Source organism: Urocampus carinirostris, chromosome 8 (assembly GCF_059441175.1).
Source record: "Urocampus carinirostris isolate Australia breed hairy pipefish chromosome 8, RoL_Ucar_1.0, whole genome shotgun sequence".
In the NCBI taxonomy this organism is placed as follows: Eukaryota; Metazoa; Chordata; class Actinopteri; order Syngnathiformes; family Syngnathidae; genus Urocampus; species Urocampus carinirostris.
The window spans coordinates 40,391,054-40,415,750 of NC_142356.1; the positions used below are offsets into that span (position 1 = coordinate 40,391,054).

The following is a 24,697-nucleotide window of genomic DNA, read 5'->3' on the forward strand; positions in this document are numbered from 1 at the left end:
TGGAGGCTAGTGATCTAATATTCAGAAGGTCAAGCTTCAGCACTGTGGACTGAGCTGAACCCTTTCCCGAGTTTTGAACCTTAATGGCAACCTTAGTGGTAACCTCCACAGGATTATATTGCCAGTCTTGTGCCATGCATTACGGCAGATAAGCCCGAATTCCATACCACAGGAATATTGTTGACAGGTGGAGTAACAGGATGACTAGTGGTAGAAAATAATGTTATTTCTTCTCTTTCCTCACCTATCAATCAGAGGTCAGAAGCACAAAAAAAGATGCTATAGAAGAGTACAGATCAGGGTGTTTGGTGCAGGCAATGGAACACTCTAAACTACAAAAACTATGTGAATTGCATGGATCTAGCATACAGTAGTGTTAGTTAGCTCTAGCATTACAGACTCCACAGATTCACTAATCACCTGTGACCTGGCCTGCACTAGTGTACCCTGTCATGGAAGGCTTAAACAGTAATTTATATTTTTAGAAAGAGTGAGAGCACCTTCCCAGTTAGGGTGAAGGCCGTCTTTCCTCAGCAGGTCAGGTCGGCCCCAGAAAGCAGGCCAGTTATCCACATACCCAAATCCCTACTGACTACAGAAACTTGACAGCCAGCGGTTTAGCAAGAGAGGTTCAGCAAGACTAGTCTGCTAAACCTCTCATCATTGCCTCGCAGGCAAGGGGCCAGAGACAATTACTCGATGCCGACTCATCTTGCTGGCGGGATTACAGGTCCTAGCAATATTTTTCTTTGTATTCTCAGATTGCCTCATTTTAGTATCAATAGAGCCGACGTGAATGACTATATCAGTGTAGCTAGCCCTGTCCTGGTGTCTAGATTTGCATGTCAGCTCCCTCAAATCAGCCTCAATGTCAGGTGCTCTGGCCCCAGAAATACACATAACCGTGGCTGGGGTGCTAAGCTTGATGTTACGGGTGATGGAGTCACCTATAACGAGGATGCGGGAGCCAGTAGACCGGAGTGGAGTGGGACTAGCTAGGGGGCTGAACTTATTATGTGTCTGAATTGGCTCTCCGCGATTAGCATGCCGTTTAGGGCTAGTGCTAACCGCACTAGCAGGTTCGCTTCAACCCACGCTAGCAGTGGTGTCCACGGCACCTAAAATTTTCCTTTTAAATTGCTCTAGCTCACGGACATGTCCCTCTAGAAGGGCTACTTGCCTACGGAAGCGGGAGCAACCTTTACAACAACCCATACTCACTTGTGAGCAGTCGGAAGCCGAACAGCGTCTTAGCAGCCGTGGGAGGGGTTGCCCTTCACCAGCGATCAGCAGCAGCGCGACTGTAAAACAGTTGCACTTACCTTACGCCAATCGTCCGAGATACTTACCTAAACTTTATAACTGTTCGAGATAAAAAATCTCTCTCCAGAATTCTGCTTTAGTAGGAATCTGAATCGATCTCGTAGTTGCGACGACGAGAGTAACACAAAAACTCCCGCCACTCGATAACCCGGAACTGGAAATTATGACAGTTCAATAATAAAATACACAACAAAGTGTGTTAAGCACTGCAGTGTAAATCTAACAACCTGAGACAAATGAGACATTCTATACTTCTTTCATCATGTATCCAGCCAATCAGACTATCCTACTCCTTCTCAAATCAGTGACTGTAACTGAGGATCATAGGTTTATCAAACCTCATTTCAATAGCTTGTTCCTCAAAACAAAAGACACACGAACCAAGGGTTAACAACAAACCAGCTTTCATGTAGGGCAGATTTTGTGTGGCACACTTTAACGTAGCGGTCAAAAGATATTTTGGCTTTCCGCATCAGATACCTCCATTACAATACAAGCATTGCTACCACCAAATAGCGTGCACCACCCAATGAACAAAACAATAATAATAATGAATGACACACATGCATTGTTGCTCCTAAGGGCGCTGTTCTCGAACATCAAATAAATAGAGCAGACTCGTTACAATTGAAACTATCTTCATTTTATTCCAAGTTAACACTGTAACTGAAAACAATAATGCCATTACGTAACGTCGTCTTTTGTAACATTATTCCTAACACTGCTCAATTACTGATACTAGAGAGACAGAGAGATCTCACACGATGTGCACAAGCCATTTCTGTAGCGCAGATTGTACAGATTGCATGTTTCTCACACGGTGGAAAGGGGAAACAACTTTTCTTTTTGTCTGTATTTTATTTATCCTTTAATGTAGGACCTATGTGTTGAATTGGCGCAAGCCTACAAATTCAGTCAGCCCTAGACACCACAGTAGCCGCTGATGATTTGTTCAAAGACATTAAGTAAATGTCATTGTCTTCTTTTTGTATTTTGCAGTTGTTTCTTTGGTCCAGATCCATTATACAATTACTGTATTGTTTTGTTCTGAGAATGGTTTACTTTCCAGTATATCTGAATATTGTCAAGACGCTGGGCATCTCCACTTAAAAAAAACAAACAACTTTAATATTTGGTGTTGGAGTAATGCAAAAATAATTGAAAGTAATGAAGTTACATTACTGCAATATTATAGTATTCAGATTATGTTACTGATTAGATGTTTTCAACAGGGAACTAGTACCTGTATCAGATTACATTTTTAAAGTAACGCTCCATACCCTTGTTTTCCCCCAGATGCAACAACCGTACACAATGTGCCGTGGTGGCCGGTCCAGATGTTTTTCCAGACCCTTGTCCCGGAACGTACAAGTACCTGGAGGTCCAGTATGAGTGTGTTCCTTACAGTAAGTATGTTTCGTAACTGCTATGTGATTTTATTTAAGGAATGTGTTTTTGCGGTTAAATTATTTAAATATATATATATATATATATATATATATATATATATATATATATATATATATATATATATATATATATATATATATATATATATATATATATATATATCATAGGTCGAGAAATGTGTATTTCTTTTAAGTAGTGGAATCGTTTGCATTAGACAAAACAGTCTTATTTATTGGTCAAATATTACACTGGGCCTTTAACAAAGTCAAAAGAAAAAAACTGTGCCCTTGCCTGGTCAATCACAACATTTAACAGAAAAATGTTAAGATACTATGCAGTAGTCAGTGGAAAAAAGCCAGACGGGTTGCTTCAGAAGTTTGCAAGCTTGCTATAAATCCCTAATGTGTAATACTTGACCACTAAATGGGACTGTGTTGTGTTGTAAGGGTGAGTGCCTGTAATAAACGGCACGGCGTGGCGGCAAGATGCCGAACAAAAAGTGGCGATTGCACATTGTAAAAAAAATACAAATTTCTCAACCTATATTTTTTTTTTCTCAAAATAAACATTGGCATGATATTTCATTTATTTTGCCTGACATTCAAACCAATGTTTTTTTTTTCTACTGGATCGAAGTTGTTTTGTACTAACAGGAGGAACCACATGTTGAACACTGTCCCTTTAATGTTTTCTTGATGAAAGGAAATCTAAGTGTTAAGGAACAATGTGCCAGAAATAATCCAACTGAAAAAGGAAGGGTGGGATGTTGACAGATGGCCACATGAACTTTGAATTAGCGATTACAATCCGGGTGGTTTTTGCTTTCTGGCAAATGTGGTCTATAGTTTCAAGCTCAGCAAGTGTTTGTGAGTTGAAAGGAAAGCCTTTTGGTTTTTCAGTTTTCGAAGATTGTCCTTGATGTTTTGCTGTCACGTCGAAGCTTTTAGGGTTTGTCAGACAGAAACCGCGACTTCTGCTTTCGTTTTATGGCACAATTGTGAAGCGAGAGATCTTAAAAGCGGCTCCAGTGCCCCGCATGGGTTTCATTTTTGCCATATGTCAAAAATGAGACGACAGCACCACATTAGAGGTGAACAGACTAGTGGAGTAACATAATACATCTAAAGGCATTACATAATCAGGATACCCAAATAAATTAATCGTATTCTGTTACAGTTACAGAATAACAGACTTATTGAAATTACATGTAAAGTGGCTTGTGAAAAAATTTGGCCCCCCTGAACTTTGTGACCTTTTGCAACTTAAAACTGTAATTTCTTGTGAAGCATTAACAGTAAGTGGGACACAATCATGAAGTGGAACACACTTTATGGGATATTCTAAACTTTTTTCACAAATAAAAACAAAAAAGTGGGAGTGTAAAATTATTCAGCCCCTTTACTTTCAGTGCAGCAAACTCTCTCCAGAAGTTCAGGGAAGATCTCTGAATGATTCAATGTTGATCTAAATGACTAACAATGATAAATGGAATCCACTTGTGTGTAATCAAGTCTCTTTATAAATGCACATGCACTGTGATAGACTCAGAGGTCTATTTAAAGCGCAGAGAGCGTCATGAAGAACGAGGAAAACGCCAGGCAGGTCAGAGATACTGTTGTGGAAAAGTTTAAAGCTGGATTTGGATACAAAAAGATTTCCCAAGCTTTAAACATCCCAAGGACCACTGTGCAAGCCATAATAATGAAATGGAAGGAATATCAGAACACTGCAAATCTACCAAGATCGGGCCGCTCCCCTAAAATTTCAGCTCATACAAGGAGAAAACTGATCAGAGATGCAGCCAAGAGGCCCCTGATCACTCTGGATGAACTGCAGAGTTCTACAGCTGAGATGATAGAATCTGTCCATAGGACAACAATCAGTCGTATACTGCACAAATATGGCCTTTATGGGAGAGTGGCAAGAACGAAGCTATTTCTTAAAAATATCCATAAAAAGTGTCGTTTAAAGTTTGCCACAGCCACCTGGGAGACACACCAAACATGTGGGAGAAGGTGCTCTGGTCAGATGAGACCAAAATAGAACTTTTCGGCAACAATGCAAAACGTTATGTTTGGCGTAAAAGCAGCAAAGCTCATCACCCTCAACAAACCAACAGTCAAACATGGTGGTGGCAGCATCACGGTTTGCGCCTGCTTTTCTTCAGCGGGGACAGGGAAGATGGTTAAAATTGATGAGAAGATGGAGCCTATCTATCTATCTATCTATCTATCTATCTATCTATCTATCTATCTATCTATCTATCTATCTATCTATCTATCTATCTATCTATCTATCTATCTATCTATCTATCTATCTATCTATCTATCTATCTATCTATCTATCTATCTATCTATCTATCTATCTATCTATCTATCTATCTAACACTATCAAAAGAACTCATTGGCTTTTTAGCAATAATTGCATTTTTATTTTGCACATACAAGGGACAATAATGAAGTTCGGTGTGCTTTAGTTTTACTATTGATAGTTAACCCATGTAGCACCCATACATTTTTTTTCACTTTTTTTAAGCCCCGAATTTTGTGGTTGGTTGCAAAAGGAATCAAACCCGGGTCGCATTGGTGAGCGTGCCAAATGCTCATCACTGGACCACCAGTGAACTACATGACGCACGAAAAGGCATCAGATTTCATCTTATCATCACACTATTTTTCACTCAGGGTCCCAGAAACGAATGGCAACAGTAGATCAAAATAGTTTGACAATGAGCTGAAGTATCTTATATATATTCTTATATTACACGTATCCCTGGTGGTCTATTGGTTAGGACTTAGTGCTCTTACCGCTGCGACTCGGGTATAATTCCTGTTGTAACATATGTTTTGCGATTTTGGCAAGTAATATTCTTTGGCTGATTCATCATTGCAAAAATATATGAAAAAATTATGTCTAACACGCAACCAAAATTGGGTAGGGTAGCCAACAATTTCACTCATGTAAAAGTACTGTTACTTCAGAATAATATGACTCAGATGGTAGTAAAGAGAAGTCATCCAAATAATTACTTAAGTAAAAGTAAAAAAGTATTTCTTGAAAAACTGCTGAGTAACTGTAGCAATTTCTTATTTGTTGATTATTTTTTGGAGCAACCACTCGATCAGATCAAGGTCCATCCAATTACCAACAAAAAATATTTAATTCAAAAAGAGATTAAAATTATCAAGTTGAACTCAAGTACTTTAATAAACGCTTAAGTTCCGGGCTTCAAATTGTCCTACTGCTGGTTGCTGACGTATAGCATTATGTCGCCATTAGCGTACCGCAAACGTACGATCTCTCCTTTGAACGTTTTCCAAAGTGCTGCCGATACCAGATACTTCTTTCAACTGTTTTTTTTTCCCCGACGTGAGCCTTGACACCCAAACCCGTCCAGCGGCCAGGGTGATTGGCCACTCTGATGCATTCAATTATGGCAGTCTAAACGGCGCTCGCCTACCATCTAGGATGACCGGCAGATGAAATAATTTGACGATGGAAGCCCTCTCTGGAGTAGATGGAAACATAACCCGATACCCTTTTAATGCCCCTTCACACATTTAAAAGTGCCTTTCGTGGGTGTTTTTACTCTGAGCTCCTTCTTGTTTCCGTTGAATTTATTTGCTAAAAATGCATTGATCTCTTGCTACTCCGCGCTTCCTATATCGCGGCTTTGGTGCATAGTGTTAGATCAATTTATCTTATTCCCAATGTTTTTTTGAAAATGTTCTCTACATAAAGTAATTAATTTAAATTCAGTGATGTGTAAAAAAAAAACATGCATGTTTGTTCCTCCTGATCCAGGGATGTCCAAACTTTTAAGAAAGCGGGCCATATTTGGTAAGCTGAAAATGTGTGAGGAGCTACTATTACGCCTGGCATTCTTTGAACAGTCTTTGATACATTCCCCCTCCGTGAATTGTTTGCAGTACTTGACGATCAGCGTCGTGACCTCCTAGCTCACCTTTGCAGCAATTTCATTTGAGATCTCAGGGTCTCATGAAAAAGAACTACTGTGGTGTTAAAGCAGCTTCCAGTTCATCACCCTTTCACAGCGCTTATTTCCTTTTCAGTCTTTGTATATCGTCTGGTCGTGCCTCATGATATGATATTGTTTAAAAACAGCCACAGTCAATTGGAAAATTAGGGAGACAGTTGTTTTGGATTTCGGTGATAAAAATTACCTCAAATTTCCACTTGTCCTAGAAGCAGCAGCACTTACATATTCTATACTGCGGTTAAGGGCCCGGTCACACAGCCGTTTGCGTCTGTATCGCGGGTAAAATTTTGCGTATTTTTTTTGCACGTGGTTGCCCGCGATGGAAAATGCGCAAAATTGGCCAACCCGCTGTTCATCGGTGGTATGCCCGCAAAACAGACGCTGGCGACTGTTCCGCTTCCTCATCGCATCATTTCCGCGTCATTTTCTCCCACGGGTATAAAAGCTCCCGAGCCGGTGTTGTGCCCAAATCCGACTCCTACGCAAAATCCCCCCCCCCCCCCCCCTCCCTCGCGTGAACGCGCATTCTGCTGTGATCGCTTTTGTTGGAAGCGTGCATTTACGTTGGTGACTTTTTCATCCGCGTTAACAAACGCATTTTGTAGAATACGATCGCACTTTATTGTTTAAATAAACGCGTTATATAGACTAGGATCTCCCAATTGTTATAATTAGCTCGCTTTATTGTTTTAATAAGCGTTTTATATAGAATACGATCGCTTTTGTTGGAAGCGCAGCAGAATGCGCGTTCACGCGAGGGGGGGAGGATTTTATATACGGTGTGCATTACCGTTCGATTACGTTCACAACAAAAACAAAGACGGAATGGTTTAAGTTGTATTACATTCCCAACAAATGCAAGACGAAGTGGTTTTGGTTATATGTTCGCCATTACATTCCCTAAAAGTGATATAAAAGTGAGATAAAACGAGGTAAAAGTGGTTGTAGTAGCGAGGGGATGCAAATCTCGGCAGGGATGCACTTCTCGGCATAACACCGGGCTGTAGAAATCATTACCGCTCAAGACACAGTCCCGTGAAGATCAAGATTTCAAGCTATGGCACCGAAGAAGCCAATATGTTATTATTGTAATAGTTTTTCATTTTGATTTTATTATCTTGTTATGAAATGAAAATAAATGTCAAGAAATAAAAACGGATTAAGACGAGGTCACTACGGTGACGGGGATCCATGTCCACCCCTTGACGTCTCGAGCACAACTGACGTGTGCTCGGCAAATCGCGCTGTATATACGCGGAGAAAGGCGTTTGACCGTCACACGCGTAACACGCTAATTTCACGTAATAACACTGCGATACAGGCGCAGAACATGCTATGACCATGCTCCACCCACGATTACCCGCTGAAATTTCCCATACTACCCATGTGTAACCACGCCCTGGCCGCGGCCAGAGCTCGTCGTTCCGCGTCATTTCCGCGTCATTACCTCGTGTGCCGCCCGCGGTTAACACGTGCTCAAAGTTTTGAGCAGCTCAAAACTTTTTCGCGCGGCCAACCGCGTGTGAATTTCCGACCGCGAGTAAAGCACTGCTGTATCTCGTCTATATGGCGGTCTCAAAGCGTCCAACAGCGCCCAACAGCGACTGCTCCACGGCCAGAAATTTCTGGCCGTGATTCAGCCTCGATACGGCCGTGAAAGGCTGTGTATCCGTGCTCTCAAGTATTGAGCGGCGCAAAACTTTTTCGGGCTGCCAACCACGCGTGAATTTCCGACCGCGTGTTAAGCACTGCTGTATCTCGTCTGTATGGCGATCTCAAAGCGTCCAATAGCATCCGCCTCACAGGCAGAAATTTCTGGCCGTGATTCAGCCGCAAACGGCTGTGTGACCGGGCCCTAACATTACTGGTGGGCCACAACTTATTTATTATATGACAGAGGCTCTTGCCCAGTAAAAATTTGATCATGGGCCGTATCTGGTCCCTGGGCCGGACATACCGCTCCTTTTCAAATATGTGTTAAAACTGCTTAGCTCTTCCTTTAACGGTAAAAATTCTACCAGAACTTGTCGTTGCAGCAAATGTCTTATGAAATGAAATCCAGCTTCTTGTATTGCTTTTTAAAAAACAGCAACAAAATTTAAAAAACAACCCCGAATAAAACAGAAAATAATCAACACAGCCCAAAAGCTAATAGGCTGCTCTCTACCCAGTCTAGAAGACATTGTCAGCTTGAGATACCGTAGAAGACCAATTAACATTATAAAAGACACTCCACCACCTGACCTGTTGCCCTCTTGTAGCCCCTACAGGTCCCTCAAAAAGAGGACCAACTGGCTCGGAGACAGCTTCTTTCCTAGTGCAGCCAGATTTCAGACAAGACGTCGAGTATCACCTATGCAGTGAAAGTGCAAACACTGTACACCCGCACATCAACTCTGAAACCATCCACTGTAATTTACGAGCTTGATTATTTGCAGTACTCGTATAAAACACCACGTCGTGCCACCAAGCTAGGTGAGCATAGCCCGTTACCTGTGTTGGGGAGCAACAGAATACATGTAAAGGCGTTATGTAATTAGGATACCAATACATATAATTGTATTCCGTTACAGTTACAAAAAATAAATAAAGACATAATCAAATTACATGTGCATTCAATTAAAATAATCACTAATTTGCAGGATCACAATTGCATTTAAAAGTATATGTGCATATAAATAATGAGCCAATAGACAAGTTCTGTCTTTCATGATTTTAATCACTGGCACGAGAAAGACGAAAAGAGCATGCGGCGTGGTTGAAATTTCTGTATCTGTTGCTGAAATTGTAGCGATGGCCAACACATACACTGTTGCAGGTAAAGACACTTTCGTTTTTGTCCGTATTTTATTTTTCCTTCAATGCAGCACTCATTTTGTTGAATTGAGCCTGCGGTCTCACAAAGGCAGCACAGTTGCGCGCTGGTGATAAGTTCAGGGACATTTAGTAAAAAAGATTGGTTGTCTTCTTTTTGTATTTTGCAGTTAGTTGGTGTTCTATACTACCACTGTACTGTTATATTATGAGAATGTTTTACCTAGTCTACTAAATCTGAATATTACTAAGAGGTTTGGCCTCCACACTTCAAACAAGTAAAACTTGAGCTTAGACACAAGACATACAAGTATTGGTTAAAAATTTCAAATATAAACACGTGTGTGTTCAAAACAATATTGGCTGGCTTAATGTCCTCTTAATGTAAACTAAAACATATCTTGTCTGCCATGGGAAAGAGAAAGATTTATTTTGGCTAAATAAACTATAGAATGTGTTAAAATGTAAGCAATTTTTGTAGGACTACAAGCAACTCCTTGGCCTTGGTTTTCTCCATTTATTTTTCTTGGTTACGTCGTTTATTCCCCTGCCCACTGCCCGGAGATGGCTGGGATGGGCTCCAGCCCCCCCGCGACCCTAATGAGGATAAGCGGTACAGCTAATGAGATGAGATGAGATGAGACGTCGTTTATTCATCTTGAACAATATTTTTAAAAGTATATTATTTATTTTTTAATAGCATATTTGGCTTTGGAGTAATTCAAAAGTAATCGAAAGAAATCAACTTATATTACTGCAATATTGGGGTATTCAGATTATAGTACTGATTCAATTTTTCAACAGATATTAACTACATTTTCATTTGTATAATAAACTTACCAACCTGGTCATTACTTTAGGTACACTTGAGTGTTCTGGACAATATGGACGTCCCCGTTTTTTAGGGGGGCTTGAAGTACTTCCTCAACTCCTTCTCCGTGCTTCTGGATTTTGGCGTTATTCCAAATCTCTCTGTGTTTTTTGGCCAGCGTTAGCTTCGTATCTCCGCGGTACGAGTGTTTGACAGTTGCATGCTAGTCCAACCGGCACGCTTGGCCTGCCGTTGGCCAGCTGTACTGTGTTTACTGGCTGCAAGCTGTGCAAGTCTACTAAAAAGGCCTGCTTTGCAATTGAAATAATCTATTTAAATGTCTTCTGATAGTTACACCCTAGGAATTTAATGTAGGTAACACATTTTTTATGTATATTCGAACATATTTTCCGTTAAATAGTCCGAATATATTCCCTATGTAAACTGATCAAATGTATATAATACACTGCAAACTAAAAATATATTAAAGCAAATAAAATGATCATATTTTATCTTACTTATTTTTCATTTTATTTGAGGAATAATATTAGGTAAAATGAGGATACTAATACTTAAAACGAGCAAAAGAAGAACATATTGCCTTCATTGTTATAAAATTTACTTTTTGTAGTGCAAGGTAGATACTTTTCAATATTTGTATGATATCACTAACTCTTGAAAAATAAGTAAATAAGATCATTGATAAAGTGTACACAAACAGAACCACATAGTCATTCAATGACAGATTCTCCTTCCTTCAAGAATTATATTTTGTTATATCCATTCTACTCGATAAATAAGTAAAAATGGTCATTGAGGAACATATTATTACTTTTTTTTCAATTTGTGCGGAGCTTACAAAAAGAGAACAACACATTTTCCTAAGATCTTCAAAGACAAATCTACTCAAACACAGTCTGGACTAACCATCCTCACTGCATCGTGTTGAAACACTAATAAGATCTAAATAAATAAAACTATGAAAATATGAAAACGTTGGATATTTTGGAATAACAAGTAGTTCTAAAGATGACACAGGGAACATATTGGATAGACATCTTCAGTCTGTTCCAACAGAAACCTGAAAACGGGACAACACAAGAAATATGTCCATGTCCACATGCTAACAGAACAATGGGAGTGCCGTAAAACATAACACAGGAAAAGCAAGACACTGAAGGAATAGGGAATATGTAGCTACCCTGACTAACTCCAAATGAACAAAACATAAAAATATACATTGTATATGTTGGAATAATAACTAGCTCAAAAACAGGAATAAAAGACACCCCGTGTATGTAGGAAAAACTGACTAACTTTCACTTAACAAAGCATGAACATGGGTTGACGCAGGACATATGCTTAGGGTGAGACCATAAAAGACCAAATTAAACAGACGACACACCAGGAGACAGACAGGAGACACACAGGGATCGTGTTGTGGCCAAAAAATTGTACACATGAGTGAAGGAGACTCAAAAAATGTACTAAAATACCCTACGGATATGTGGATATGCTAAGTCTTAGCTATGTTAACCGGACATGCAACTTCATCCATTGTTCCATTGATATCACCTATCCAAGACACTCGTGTCTATCCTCGTTCTCATCATCGGCGTCATCATCGCAAGCTATCTGATCATGAAGCAATTAGCCGATTCTCACATTTTGCGGGAAACGAAACCAAAAAAAAAGCCACTGATAAGTTACGCAATATCCGCACTCGTCAATTTTAAACAATAGTGATCAGCGTGGAAGGGAGGCTAATTAAAAGATAAAAATCACCTTCTTGTCCGTCCAATTAAAGGTTTCTGTCAAATTGGGCTCTCGGAAGAACTCCATCATGATGACACGATTAGTGTGTGCGCATTTCTTCGATTGTGTGTTCTCCAGACCAGACGAGTCGAGACGTAACAGGAAAGCGAAAAGAGTCGGAGTGACAGCCCAAAAGGCGATAGACAGAAATAGGTTAGACAAGGCCAGCAGACAAAGAGCAGAAATAGCAAATTAACTGATAAAAGACGAGCCAGGCCCTAGACAGGCCCAGAATTGGAAGGAATAGGCTTATAAAAAAATAGGATCATGGAAGGGACCCAATGTCAGGTGAACCTGAGCAAACCAAAGAAAGAAACAAGATAATGATGAGATAGAAAAAACAAAAACAACAAAAGCAAAAACAAAAACAAAAAAACTGTAATTGATGTTGGGCAAGCTGTTTACATCAGGGGTTTTAAAGTCACAAAACACACTCAAAAGTCACACATAACATCCTTTTGCTTTATTATTGTATTGTTCTCGGCAAAGAGATGCTGCTGGAAATGTGAATTTCCCTGCGGGGATGAATAAAGTATCTATCCATCCATCCATCCATCCATCCATCCATCCATCCATCCATCCATCCATCTATCTATCTATCTATCTATCTATCTATCTATCTATCTATCTATCTATCTATCTATCTATCTATCTATCTATCTATCTATCTATCTATCTATCTATCTATCTATCTATCTATCTATCTATCTATCTATCTATCTATCTATCTATCTATCTATCTATCTATCTATCTATCTATCTATCTATCTATCTATCTATCTATCTATCTATCTATCTATCTATCATTACATGAGCAAAATACATGTCAAAAAATAGACACGTAAAACCAAAAAATGGAAAATACACACAAAACACAGACAAAAACACACACAAAACACACACAATAAACATGCAAAATACACACAAAACACACAAAAATACAAAAAAAACGCATGCGAAACTAAAACACACAAAATACACGAATAAAACACACACAAAAAAAACGTAAAACACGCACAAAATACATGCAAAACACAAGCAAAACATATGCAAAACACAAACAAAATGTGCATTACAATTGTGAAATAACATGCAAAACATGCACAAAACGCATGCAACCAAACACACAACACACACAAAACGCACACAGGACACATATTAAGTACATGAAACACACTCAAAATGCACACAAAACACACACAACAAAACATGCAATCACATATAAAACACACAAGATATGCAAAACACACATGGTACACATGTAAAACGCACATTGTAAACATGCAAAATACAAACAAAACACAAACAATATATACAAAACACACGCAAAACACACACAAGCACACATTAAAAACACACAACATACACCTACATCACACGAAAAAACCCTTGCAAAAACATGCAAAATACAGACAAAAGTCACACATGAGATACACAAAACACACATAACACACTTTAAACACACGTACAAAACATGCAAAGCACGCAAAAAACATATCTAAATACAAACAAAAGACACACTAACACACACAAAACACACACAAAACACACGCAAAACACGCTCACAATACAAAGAAAACACACGCAAAATACACACAGACACCTACAAAAACCATGAAACAGACTTAAAACACATGATACACACATAAAACACACGCAAAAAAACACAAAACACACACAAAAAACACGCGAATACATGCACGATTGTGTTTCCAGCACTGGCACACACATTCACCCTTCTCTTTGGACCCCCCTCCGATACATCCTTAATAAAGCATACGTTTTCAATAAAAATGCTAATTGGCTTCACACCGCTGCACAAGAAAGGTGAGGTTGCCGCTGCGTCGATATGCTTGTCTGTGTGAGTTTCTGTGTTCAAAGCAGAACCGAGCAGATCAAAAACATCCTGAAAAAATATATCATTATTCATTTTTTTCTATTAACATATTATTTTGCTACTTGCCGGGGACCTCAAATGACATTGTAGCGTTTCAGTTCTCAGGTAGTGACCTGGTATTGGCTGCTATGTAAAGATGTACAGACGCTCCCCTACTTGCGACCAATCGACTTAGGAAAAACGGTAGATAGGACAATTTTTCATGGGATGTCGAAAAATATTCGTACATTGCTGTAGGTTAGATTTTGTATTGTGTGCACCTTTTTTCCTAGTACAGGACATTACTGTAGTGCTTCTGTCCGCCACTAACTGCGTGTGGCGCTGTGAGAGGTTACTCAGCATCCACCCAGAAGAAAAAAATCTCGTGTATTCATTCAATATGGCTGGTGTAAAGTGTAAAAAGGCGAGCCATTTATTTTGAAATGACTGGAATCCGGTGATTCACGAGAGCTGATTTTCAGGACTTTTCTGCAAAAATGATGAGGAGGGATGTCTGGGAATGAGCTCGCTAAATAATGTGGGAACACGAGAACTAGCAAAACAAATTGCATGGCATTTGTATGACATTTTCTGTTGCCATTTGCTACACTTCTTGCCGACGCTCCCTTTTCATTTGCGGGAGGCAACCTGGTGCAAATGAAGGATAGCAAGGAAGACGCGCCTCAATTGAAGTCCTCCTTCAATGTCCATAGTTTCCATTTACAGCGTGCCAGCGCTAGCTGTTTTATGGGCAGGAAAGACTGCCTGATGTTTGTTATCCTTTGACACTGTCTCGTTTTGCATGCCTTGACAGTTGTGTCTTGTTTTGTCATGTTCTGGTCATTCTATACTGTCATTCTGTACTGTCATGTTTATCCACGTGTGAGTATGTCTTTCATATTTGTTCTGTCATGTTTGTGCGTTAAGAACCAGTCAGTGTTCCATCAATATGTTCCATGGCCTCATCATCAAAATACTCTTGTTATGTTTTTATTCGTATGTAGCGTAAGTGCATATTCGGCGTGGTGTCACTAACACATTTTGTCCGGTTAGAACCACTTTTGCTTCCAACTTTGTATTTCATGGTCTTGACAGTATCATTGTCATTGTTCAATTTAGATAGATAGATAGATAGATAGATAGATAGATAGATAGATAGATAGATAGATAGATAGATAGATAGATAGATAGATAGATAGATAGATAGATAGATAGATAGATAGATAGATAGATAGATAGATAGATAGATAGATCGATCTACACTTATTATTGTTCAATTTATGCTTAAGTGTATATCCTGTTTTGTCTTACTTTAATGTTCTGTCAAGTATAGGCAACTGAGTCTTCTGACTTTATTTTTCATAATATTGTCATCTTGGCACTATCTTTGTTCTATCATTGTATGAGTGCATATCTTGTGTTTTCTCTTTCTCTCATGTTTTGTTCAGAGAAGACGTTACTTTTTAAACTTTGTTTTATGGGCTTGTTGTCCTGGCAAACTCTCTTCATTATATCTACGTGTAATAACATACCCTCCGATTATGGTCTTTCATGTTTTGTGCAGAGCTATTTAGTGATTCAACTTTATATGTCATGTGTGTTTTTTGTTGTTTTTTGGCACCTTCATTATTTTATTCATGTGCAAATGCATATCCTGCTTCAACTTTTATGTTGAGAGACCAATTTAGTGTTGCACAATGATATTTTATGGTCCCATTACCATGACATTCTAATTGTTGTTCTGTCCATACATGGGAATGTTGTCTTTTTTTATGTTTTGTCCTGTTGGCAGTAATTTTTTTTTTAAGATATGTTTTGTTGTTTACTGTTTTGTTCAGTTAGAAGAAGTTTATGTTCCAACTTTATTTTTCATGGCCTTGTCATCTTGACACTCGTTTTGTTTTAAACACACACGTGCATATCTTGTGTCCTCCCCCTTTCATGTTTTGTTCAGGTGGCCTAGGTAATGTTAAATAATTATGTTTCATTGTCACGTCATAATGGCACTCTAGTTGTTGTTCTGACCACATGTGGGAAGGTTTCGTGTGTCATCTTTTGTTTCATGATTTATTTCTGTTAGAACGAGTTGGAATTGCAACATATACTTTATTGACTTCCTCTTTCATGTTTTGTTCGGTTAGCGCTAGTTAGTGTCACGTTATAATATTCCCATGTTTCAAAACAAATGTTTTACTTTATTGGATTCTTAGATCCTAAAATAGTCGTTTTTTGCACAAGATGCACTCCAGTGTCAAAAGTCATTAGAACCCGCAAACACGTGCAAAACATATGGAAACGCACACGCAAACACATGTGCAGCCATTAAATCCCCTGCTCATGAAAAATGCATGCGGCTTAGAGCAACTCCTCCCGATAAGCAATCTCTGGTATCGGGATGCTGCTCAACTTAGAACAAGTGGTTTTGTGGGAAAGATGAAAGCAAAGTCAGTGAGATCGTGGGTGTCCATCTGGCAAGTTATATACAGTTTTTTTTTTCTTTAGGAACAAATAACATTCCTTTCAAACTATCAATCTATTTCATCTTTTTTAAAGAAAAGAAAAAAATATATTGCTATTGAAGGATATAGTCATCAAATGGCCAATTGGCAACAAATGATTACATAATACATTTTTTGAGAAAAATCCTTATCAAAATTCCCCCAAAATAATACATAAAATGAGTAAAATTAGATACCAACACACACAAAAAGAAATTAATTTGTGTTTGTTCATTATCTTAATTGTCCCATCAAAGGTTTATTTGACAGTTATTTCAATAGTAATTGATTTCTAAATATGACAACATTTAATGTGTCCTTGCTTTTGTGTAATGATAAAAAAATAATATTTTTTACGGTAAATATTATTGTGTTTTTGGTAGTGTCAGAAACACTGATTTGCCTTGTGCATGCAGATAGGTTAAACATTCTCTCCACGGTTACACCTGTGCACCAATGAATTATTGGTTTAATAAGTTTTACCACGTAAAATAGCGTATTTTGTTGAAAGTCTTTGTTTCTGTCATTCTCAAAGTTGACACACAGGTGAAGAAAATGAGAGACTGTTTAACCTACCGGAATACATTTACAAATCAGTCTCTCTCGCACCGTGATTAAAACTAGTGTGATAATGAGATATGCTCTAGAGCTGTTAAATGGGGATTTTATTGTCTTGTTGTACACTGAACGTTTTTATACAGCACTCTGAGTGGCAACCTTCATCCATCCATTTTCTTCTGCTTATCTGGGGTTGGTTCGAGGAGGCAGCAGCCTCAGCAGGGAAGCCCAGACCTGCCTATCCCCAGCCACTTCCTCCAGCTCACACAACAGGATGTCGAGGCGTTCCCAGGCCAGCCTAGAGACGTAGTCTCTCCAGTGTGTCCTGGGCCGTCCCCAGGGCCTCCTGCAAGTGGCACATGCCGGGAACACCTCCCGAGGGAGGCGTACAGGAGGCACCCTTTTTGAATGCCTGGGCCCCCTCAAATCGCTCCTCAAAATGCACAGGAGAAGTTGGTCTAGACTGACTCATTCCCGGATGACCGATCTTTATACCCTTTCTCTAAGGGAGAGCCCAGCCACCCTGCGGAGGAAATATATTTTAGCCACTTGTATCCAGGATATTGTTCTTTGGCTCATGATCCACACGTCATGACCATAGATAAGGCTAGGAACTAGATCGACCGGTAATTTGAGAGCTTGGTCTTTTGGCTCAGCTTCGTCTTCACCACGACGGAACAGTACAGGTTCCGAAAGCAGACGCTGCACCATTCCATCTGTTGATCTCCCTTTGAATCCGTCCCTCACTCTTGAATAAGACCCTGAGATACTTGAACTCCTTCACTTGGGGAAAAGCATTCCACCCTTTTCCGTCTAAGAACCATGGTCTCGGACTTGGGGATGCTGAGCTTTATCCCGGCCACTTCACACTCGGCTGCTAATCGCTCCAGTGATAGCTGAAGATCACGGCTTGAGAAGCCAACACCACCACATCATCTTAAAAAGGCAAATATGCAATGCTGAGGCTTGCAAACCAAACCCCTTCCTTGCCAGGGCTGGTCTTCAGCCTTTGTGCATTTCATATCCAACATATCCAACTTACTAGCACCTAATAAGATTGTGCGGTACCCCATACCTCCCGGAGCATGCCCAATAGGGCTCCCCGAGGGAAACAGTCAAATGCCTTTTCCAAAACCACAAGCATTAGTGGCAATTTATTGCCTGAAAAGTGCTTTACAAATACATTTGATTTGATAATGCTTTTTTTGTATGCCCTCTTCTACCACTATAGCTCTAATGGTAAAGTGTAGGATTGATTGATTCATTGAGGGTTAGAATCTTGTTGCATCCAATATATTGCCTTTAGGCCTTCATCGATTGATTAATCATCTTAAATTAACCCCATGTAGTTTCACACCTATAGATACTGTATGCATTTCTAATCTTATCAACCGTATTCTGCAGGACGTTAGGTGCACTGGGCTGTAAGGCGCAAGGGGCTATAAGGCGCAGTGGTCTATGAAGCGCGCTTTAAAATATGGGTTCTTTAGGGGCGCTTTATATCCTGGAAATAAGGCCACTTGATGTAGAAGTGTCGTTTTGTCAGGTTGGCACTCACTTTATTCTATCTATCTATGATATCATATCATGCGTCTTCAGTATTTATTGCTTTGTCTAGTTAGAGCTAATAGTTGTTGAAGAACAATATTTTATGGTATTGCCATGTTGGCACTTTTTTTGTTCTATCCACACATAAGTGCATATTCTACATATTTGTCCATCATTGTTTTGTTCAGTTAGTGTTCCAAAATTATTTTAAAGTGTGGTTGACACTAGGGCAGCACGACAGCACAGTGGTTAGCGCGTGTGCGGCAGACTTCTGAGGTCATGAGATCGAACTTTCCTGTGTGGAGTTTGCATGTTCTCCCCATGCTTGCTTGGGTTTCCTCCGGGCACTCCACTTTGCTCCCACATTCCGAAAAATGTCCGGTTAATTGGCCGGTCCAAATTGTACCTAGGTGTGAATGAGTGAGTGAGTTGACTGTCTCTGTGTGCCCTGCGACTGGCTGGCAACCAATTCAGGGTGTCCCCTGCCCACTGCCTCAAGATAGCTGGGATGGGCTCCAGCACCCCAGCCACCCTACTGAGGATAATCGGTGCATATAATGAATGGATGGATGGATGGGTCATTGACACTCTTTTTTCTATCCATGTGTAAGTAGATGTCCTCTTTCTCTTATGTGTTTTCAGTTAAAGCTAGTTAGTATTTCACCCTTGTATTTCATGGTCTTGCCTTTCCACTCTTTTTGCTCTATTCAAGTGTTGCCTTTCATGTTTTGTCCAGTTGAAGGTAGTTAGTGTTCCACCTACATTTTTCATGTTCTTGTCATTTTGGCTGACTCATTATTCTATTCATGTGGTAGTGCATGCCCTGCGTGAACTTTCATGTTTTGCTCAATAAAAGTTAGAAGGTAATGCAGAAGTATACTTTATAGTTTTGTCATTATGGCAGTCTTTTATGCCTACATTGTATCGCTATTCGGAAGTATTTTATAAGTATTTTATCGATCGATTACTGATAAATTATTCTTGTGTAGTAACACACATCTATAAATACTGAATGCATTTCCAATCTTATTCACCGTATTCTGCTGTATATAAGGCGCACTTTCGAATTTCTGGCCAATTTGGGTTTTTTAGGTATACTTTAAATTCCCCAAAATACCGTAACTTGATGCAGATGTGTTGCAACAATGAGGTATGAAAAAATATTTTTAAAAACAAGAAGTGCAATGTCCGTACAAATGATATACCTACATGCCCCCTCCTTCTGCTCCCCGGGGAGCATTTCCACTCGCCAGGTAGCTAACTGTCTGGCAAGACACAAAGGCAAACGGCACGCAGGATTAGCTTTCCGCTATGTTCACAAGCCTTCATCCCCCCCAGGGACGGATGTTGGAATGGAATTGGTGTGTTTTAAAGGCTGCGAGGGGGCGACGCCAATCGCCCTCAGCCCGACCGAGCTCTGAGGGGAACGCTTTCAATATAATAGAGCCGGAATTGCTTTCGCTAGCAAAGCGCCGCAATCAAGGCCGTCCCACACATCTGCACAATCGCACAACCGGGTCGGTTGGGTGACGTTGGCGGTGCATTAACTGGCCCGCCGAGCGGTTTTAATGCTTCCATATCGCTCGCTCGCATGGAATTGAATCCCGGTAATCGCATCGGATTTGCAGGTTTCCCTTTGACTCTGTTGTTATTAGCATACATTAAGAGTTTGTGTCCTCGGGTCGTTTGCTATTTCGGCGCCAGAAAAAGTCCCGGTAAAGGATGTGTACAGTAAGGGTTGAATAATAAGGGTTTTTCAGCGATAATGATCATAAATATTAAGAGGTCTACAAACAATATTTGGAGCCAATATTCATTTGCTGTAAAAGGTTAAAAATTGTTGTCGATTTTTTTAATAATGAAAAACAAACGAACAATACAGAAATCCCTCGGTTATCGCGGTAAATGGGGACGGAGACATCCCGCGAAAACTGAAAATCCGCCAAGTAGCGGCGCCCCTTCAAAAATGCTTAAAAAAACGTATACAGGTATACAGTATATCCCCCCGCCATTAAACCGAAGTGATCGCTGGCATGATGGCAAGGAGTTATTGGGTGACTCATCCAGAACTTCACACTGGAACTGAATGTACCAGAACATGACCCACAAGTGTAGCCATGTCTTACATAATCAATTTACACGGAATAGGACTGCGGGGAAACCACTACGAACCATTCAGTATGATTGTATTAACCGCTCTCAACCACATACAGCCATCGCAGTTTTTTTCGCTTGTTAACACTACCGGTTACATATTGAAAATAAAAACTGTGAAAATGTGATATTTGATGAGTGTTTGTGAAGCGTTTTGGGAAACAACAGTAAAAAAAAATGGTCTGTGTTCATTTTAATGAAAGTGAAAGAGCTACCTTCTGACAAGAACAACATACTTTAGCTAGTGGGGCGGCAGTAGCTCAGGAGGTATAGCGATCGTTTTAGGATTAAGGGATCCCAGTTCGAATCCCCGGCTTGTCCGTGTTACATGTCGAAGTTTTCTTGGGTAAGACACTGAAACCCCAATACCCCCAATAAGCAGGTTAGCGCCTTACATGGCTGCACAGATCACGGCCGCTATTGGGAAATGTGAAGCACATTGTAAAGCGCTTTGGGAAGTCATTGACTTGAAAAGCGCTATACAAATGCAGATCATTTCATAGTGGCATCGAAGGGCTTTTACAACAATTACATGAAACCACACACAATTTGCCGTGTTTAGGTAGTAGAAACAACCGCTCGCTTTTGGTGTAAAAAACTCAAACTTGAGATGAAATGTGACAGAAGAGAATATACTTACATCACATTGCCGATTTCCTCCTCGATAAAGTGAGCGCCACATAAGTGAGGTGGAAGGAGTTAAATGGGGGGCGGGGGTTATGTTGACCGAAGCGGTAACTCACCATGACTAAGCATTGTGTCAGGGCCTTCCCCTCCCCTGGACGATAAGAGTGTCCACACCGTGTCCTCAGTTGACATAAGCTCGCGCTTGCTCAAGTCAATAAATGCTTTTATTGAGAAGTTAAGGTATATTTTTTAGACCCGCGAAGCTCTGAACCCACAAAAGTGGAATCGCGAACTAGCGAGGTTCCACTGTATTTGTGAAAAAAAAATGTTATAAAACTTCATTACCTCCCTGAAACTTTTCACAGTAAATAAACTAGAATTTCAACATAATTAACATGAGTAATATTTCACTTTACTTTCCACTGAGTATCTGAAGTCATTTGAGGTACTGTATCTTAAACACGTGATAGCGTAACGGACGAGCCGAGCAGAGCTATTAGCTAACTTCCAGGTTGTAGCACAGCTGACTCCTTGGTGTAATCATATTAGCCATCGCTCTTGATGAGCTTCCTTGCAAACTTACAAGGTTAAGATGAAATATGAACACAATTATAAGATAGGAGATTGTATTATCTAGAGTAGCATTATTAATGTCTCATTAATCAATTTTTGTCTTCTGTCCCTCTCACTTTCCCCACTTCCTAACTTCAACTCTCGGCGATGACCCTGGCAGAAGTCGAGCAAAAAGGTAAGGTCATTTAAACATGCCTCATGTTCTTAAAAAATAGAACTAATCAAAGCTCGTCCGTTCATTTTTTTATAGTGTGTTAAGACAGCTTGATCTCAGCATGTCCAGTCAATCTAGCAGCGCTTCTTCTCATTAGACACACTCCCCCTATTATTCGGTGCTATCGGGTTAGAACGTCACTTAACGAAACCCTCCAAGGGTCAAGCACGTTTTCATGAGGAGTCAGCCAAGAGAGGATTGATTTGACATTTAATATTTCTTGTTCCTCACGTGTGATATAAAAATGACACTGCTGCTTTGAATACACAATGAAAGTTAAATTAATATTCCCAGTCGCTCGCACACAATCTGGGATTCTAATCTTGAGGAGAAACGGAAAACTGGCAAGCATCTGGCAAATCTGTATATGTATTTAATGACATTTTTTATCCAGAGAGAAATATAGAGTGTGAGAAAACTGTCTTTAAAAGTCCTTAAAAAGTGCTTGAATTTGGCCATAAAAAGATATACGACCCCTGTCTTTTAGTGTTCCTCTGCCCCGGAATCCTGCGAGGGGTGTACCAAAGTGAGCACCTTTTCGAGTCGGACCACCAATCGGGTGCCTGGTGCAAAGACCCCCTGCAAGCCTCGGACAAGATCTACTACATGCCTTGGACTCCATACCGTACCGATACCTTGACCGAATACTCCTCCAAAGAGGACTTCATTGCAGGTCGGCCCACCACCACCTACAAACTCCCACACCGCGTGGACGGCACCGGCTTCGTGGTGTACGACGGGGCGCTCTTCTTCAACAAAGAGCGCACTCGCAACATTGTCAAGTTTGACCTTCGAACCCGAATCAAAAGCGGTGAGGCCATCATCGCTAACGCGAACTACCACGACACCTCGCCCTACCGCTGGGGCGGAAAATCGGATATAGACCTGGCAGTAGACGAGAACGGGCTTTGGGTTATATACGCCACCGAGCAGAACAACGGGAGGGTGGTGGTGAGCCAGCTCAACCCGTACACGCTACGTATCGAGGGATCCTGGGACACAAGCTACGATAAGCGATCGGCCTCAAACGCTTTCATGATCTGCGGCGTTCTCTACGTGGTCAAGAGTGTCTACGAAGACGACGACAACGAAGGGACGGGAAACAAAATTGATTATATGTACAACACGGACAAAGGCAAGGAGAGCAACATCAACGTCCCTTTCCCTAACTCGTACCAGTATATCGCCGCCGTGGATTACAACCCCAGGGACAATCTCCTCTACGTATGGAATAACTACCACGTGGTCAAGTACTCGCTCGACTTTGGCAACAACGGTGAGTTCAGAAAACCAACTCCGCTGCGTTTATCCTTTCTAGCAGGGCCTTAAGATTTATGCTGGGACAGATGCCAATAAGGCAAAAATGGGCAACCATTTTGTGTCACCAACCGTAAAATGTTAACCCAGGGTTGTCCAAACTTTTCAGAAAGTGGGACCGATTTGGCAAGCTAATAATGTGTGAAAGCTGACTGTTCAGCCTGGCATTCTTTGAAAAAACTTTGATAAATTCGCCCTAAAAGAAAGAGTCGCAGTGATTGGTGATCAACGTCACAAACTTGTTGTTCTTCGCTTTTTTTGTCGCCTTTCTAGAATTTTCATTTGACTTGCAGGGTGCTGCTGTGCCGTTAAGACAGCTTCCAGTAGCTTCACCTTTTCACAGTGTTCGTTGCCAGTTAGCTTTTTGTATTCAGCGTGTTTTTTCTGGCTGTGCCTCTTGACATTCTATCCTTCAATTGGCAAATTATCATACAGGTGTTTCCGGTTTTGGTGAAAAAAATTCCCCAATTTCCACTTGTTCTGGAAGTGGCTGCCCCCTTCCTTTTTTCTTACAGCAACCATGTTGGAAATGGTGCTAAAATTCTCACAGAAAGTTTTGGCATCATCTGGTGAAATTATTATTATTTTTTTGTACAAAATTATTTTATATTGAGGTCAACACTACTGGCGGGCCACACATTCTAATTTTGTGACAGAGACCGCAGGCCGGTAAACTGCCGGACATGGCTCGGCCCACCGGTGGGCCATCAGACTATTGAGAAGCAATGACGTTTCTGTATGATGTCACTGTGAACCATTATCCCAGGTTGCATATTACTGACGGACTCTACGGACATATTTTTGTCAGTTAAGGTGGTTCTTTTGTCGAATTTTTTCCAACAAAAAGTTAACTGCACTCTTGTGGTCACGATTCATTATCCTCCATTGCATATTGCTGCAAGTGAGGACAGTGTAGCACACTTTTGTTGGGCCTGGTGAATTTGTTTTGACCATTTATTTCACTTAAAATGAAGTGTTCTTGTGCGACCGTTATCCCCATTACCATGTTTCTGTGAGCGGGAACAAGCAGAGCACTCTTGTCGAGCCTGACAGCTCTTTTTTGCAGTTTCTCCTGGTTAAAAGAAGTGCACTTGTGCGGCCAAAATCCATTATCCCCAATTCCATACTGTTGCAGGCCTGGGGTCGCCGGTAGGATCCT

General features: G+C 40.4%; 1 protein-coding gene and 1 pseudogene across 9 annotated transcripts in view; one reads left to right on the forward strand and one right to left on the reverse strand.

The window, feature by feature from the left end:
• The window catches only part of adgrl3.1 (adhesion G protein-coupled receptor L3.1), a 385,181-nt gene that overhangs the window by 186,685 nt on the left and 173,799 nt on the right, over positions 1-24,697 (forward strand). For all 9 annotated transcript variants that reach the window (XM_088342694.1, XM_088342696.1, XM_088342697.1 and 6 more), the window contains exons 5-7: positions 2,620-2,729; positions 22,168-22,182; positions 22,709-23,497. In XM_088342694.1, coding sequence (XP_088198820.1) covers positions 2,620-2,729; positions 22,168-22,182; positions 22,709-23,497 — 914 coding nt within the window. The remainder of the gene's footprint in view (positions 1-2,619; positions 2,730-22,167; positions 22,183-22,708; positions 23,498-24,697) is intronic.
• LOC148361888 (uncharacterized) lies at positions 451-1,215 on the reverse strand (annotated as a pseudogene).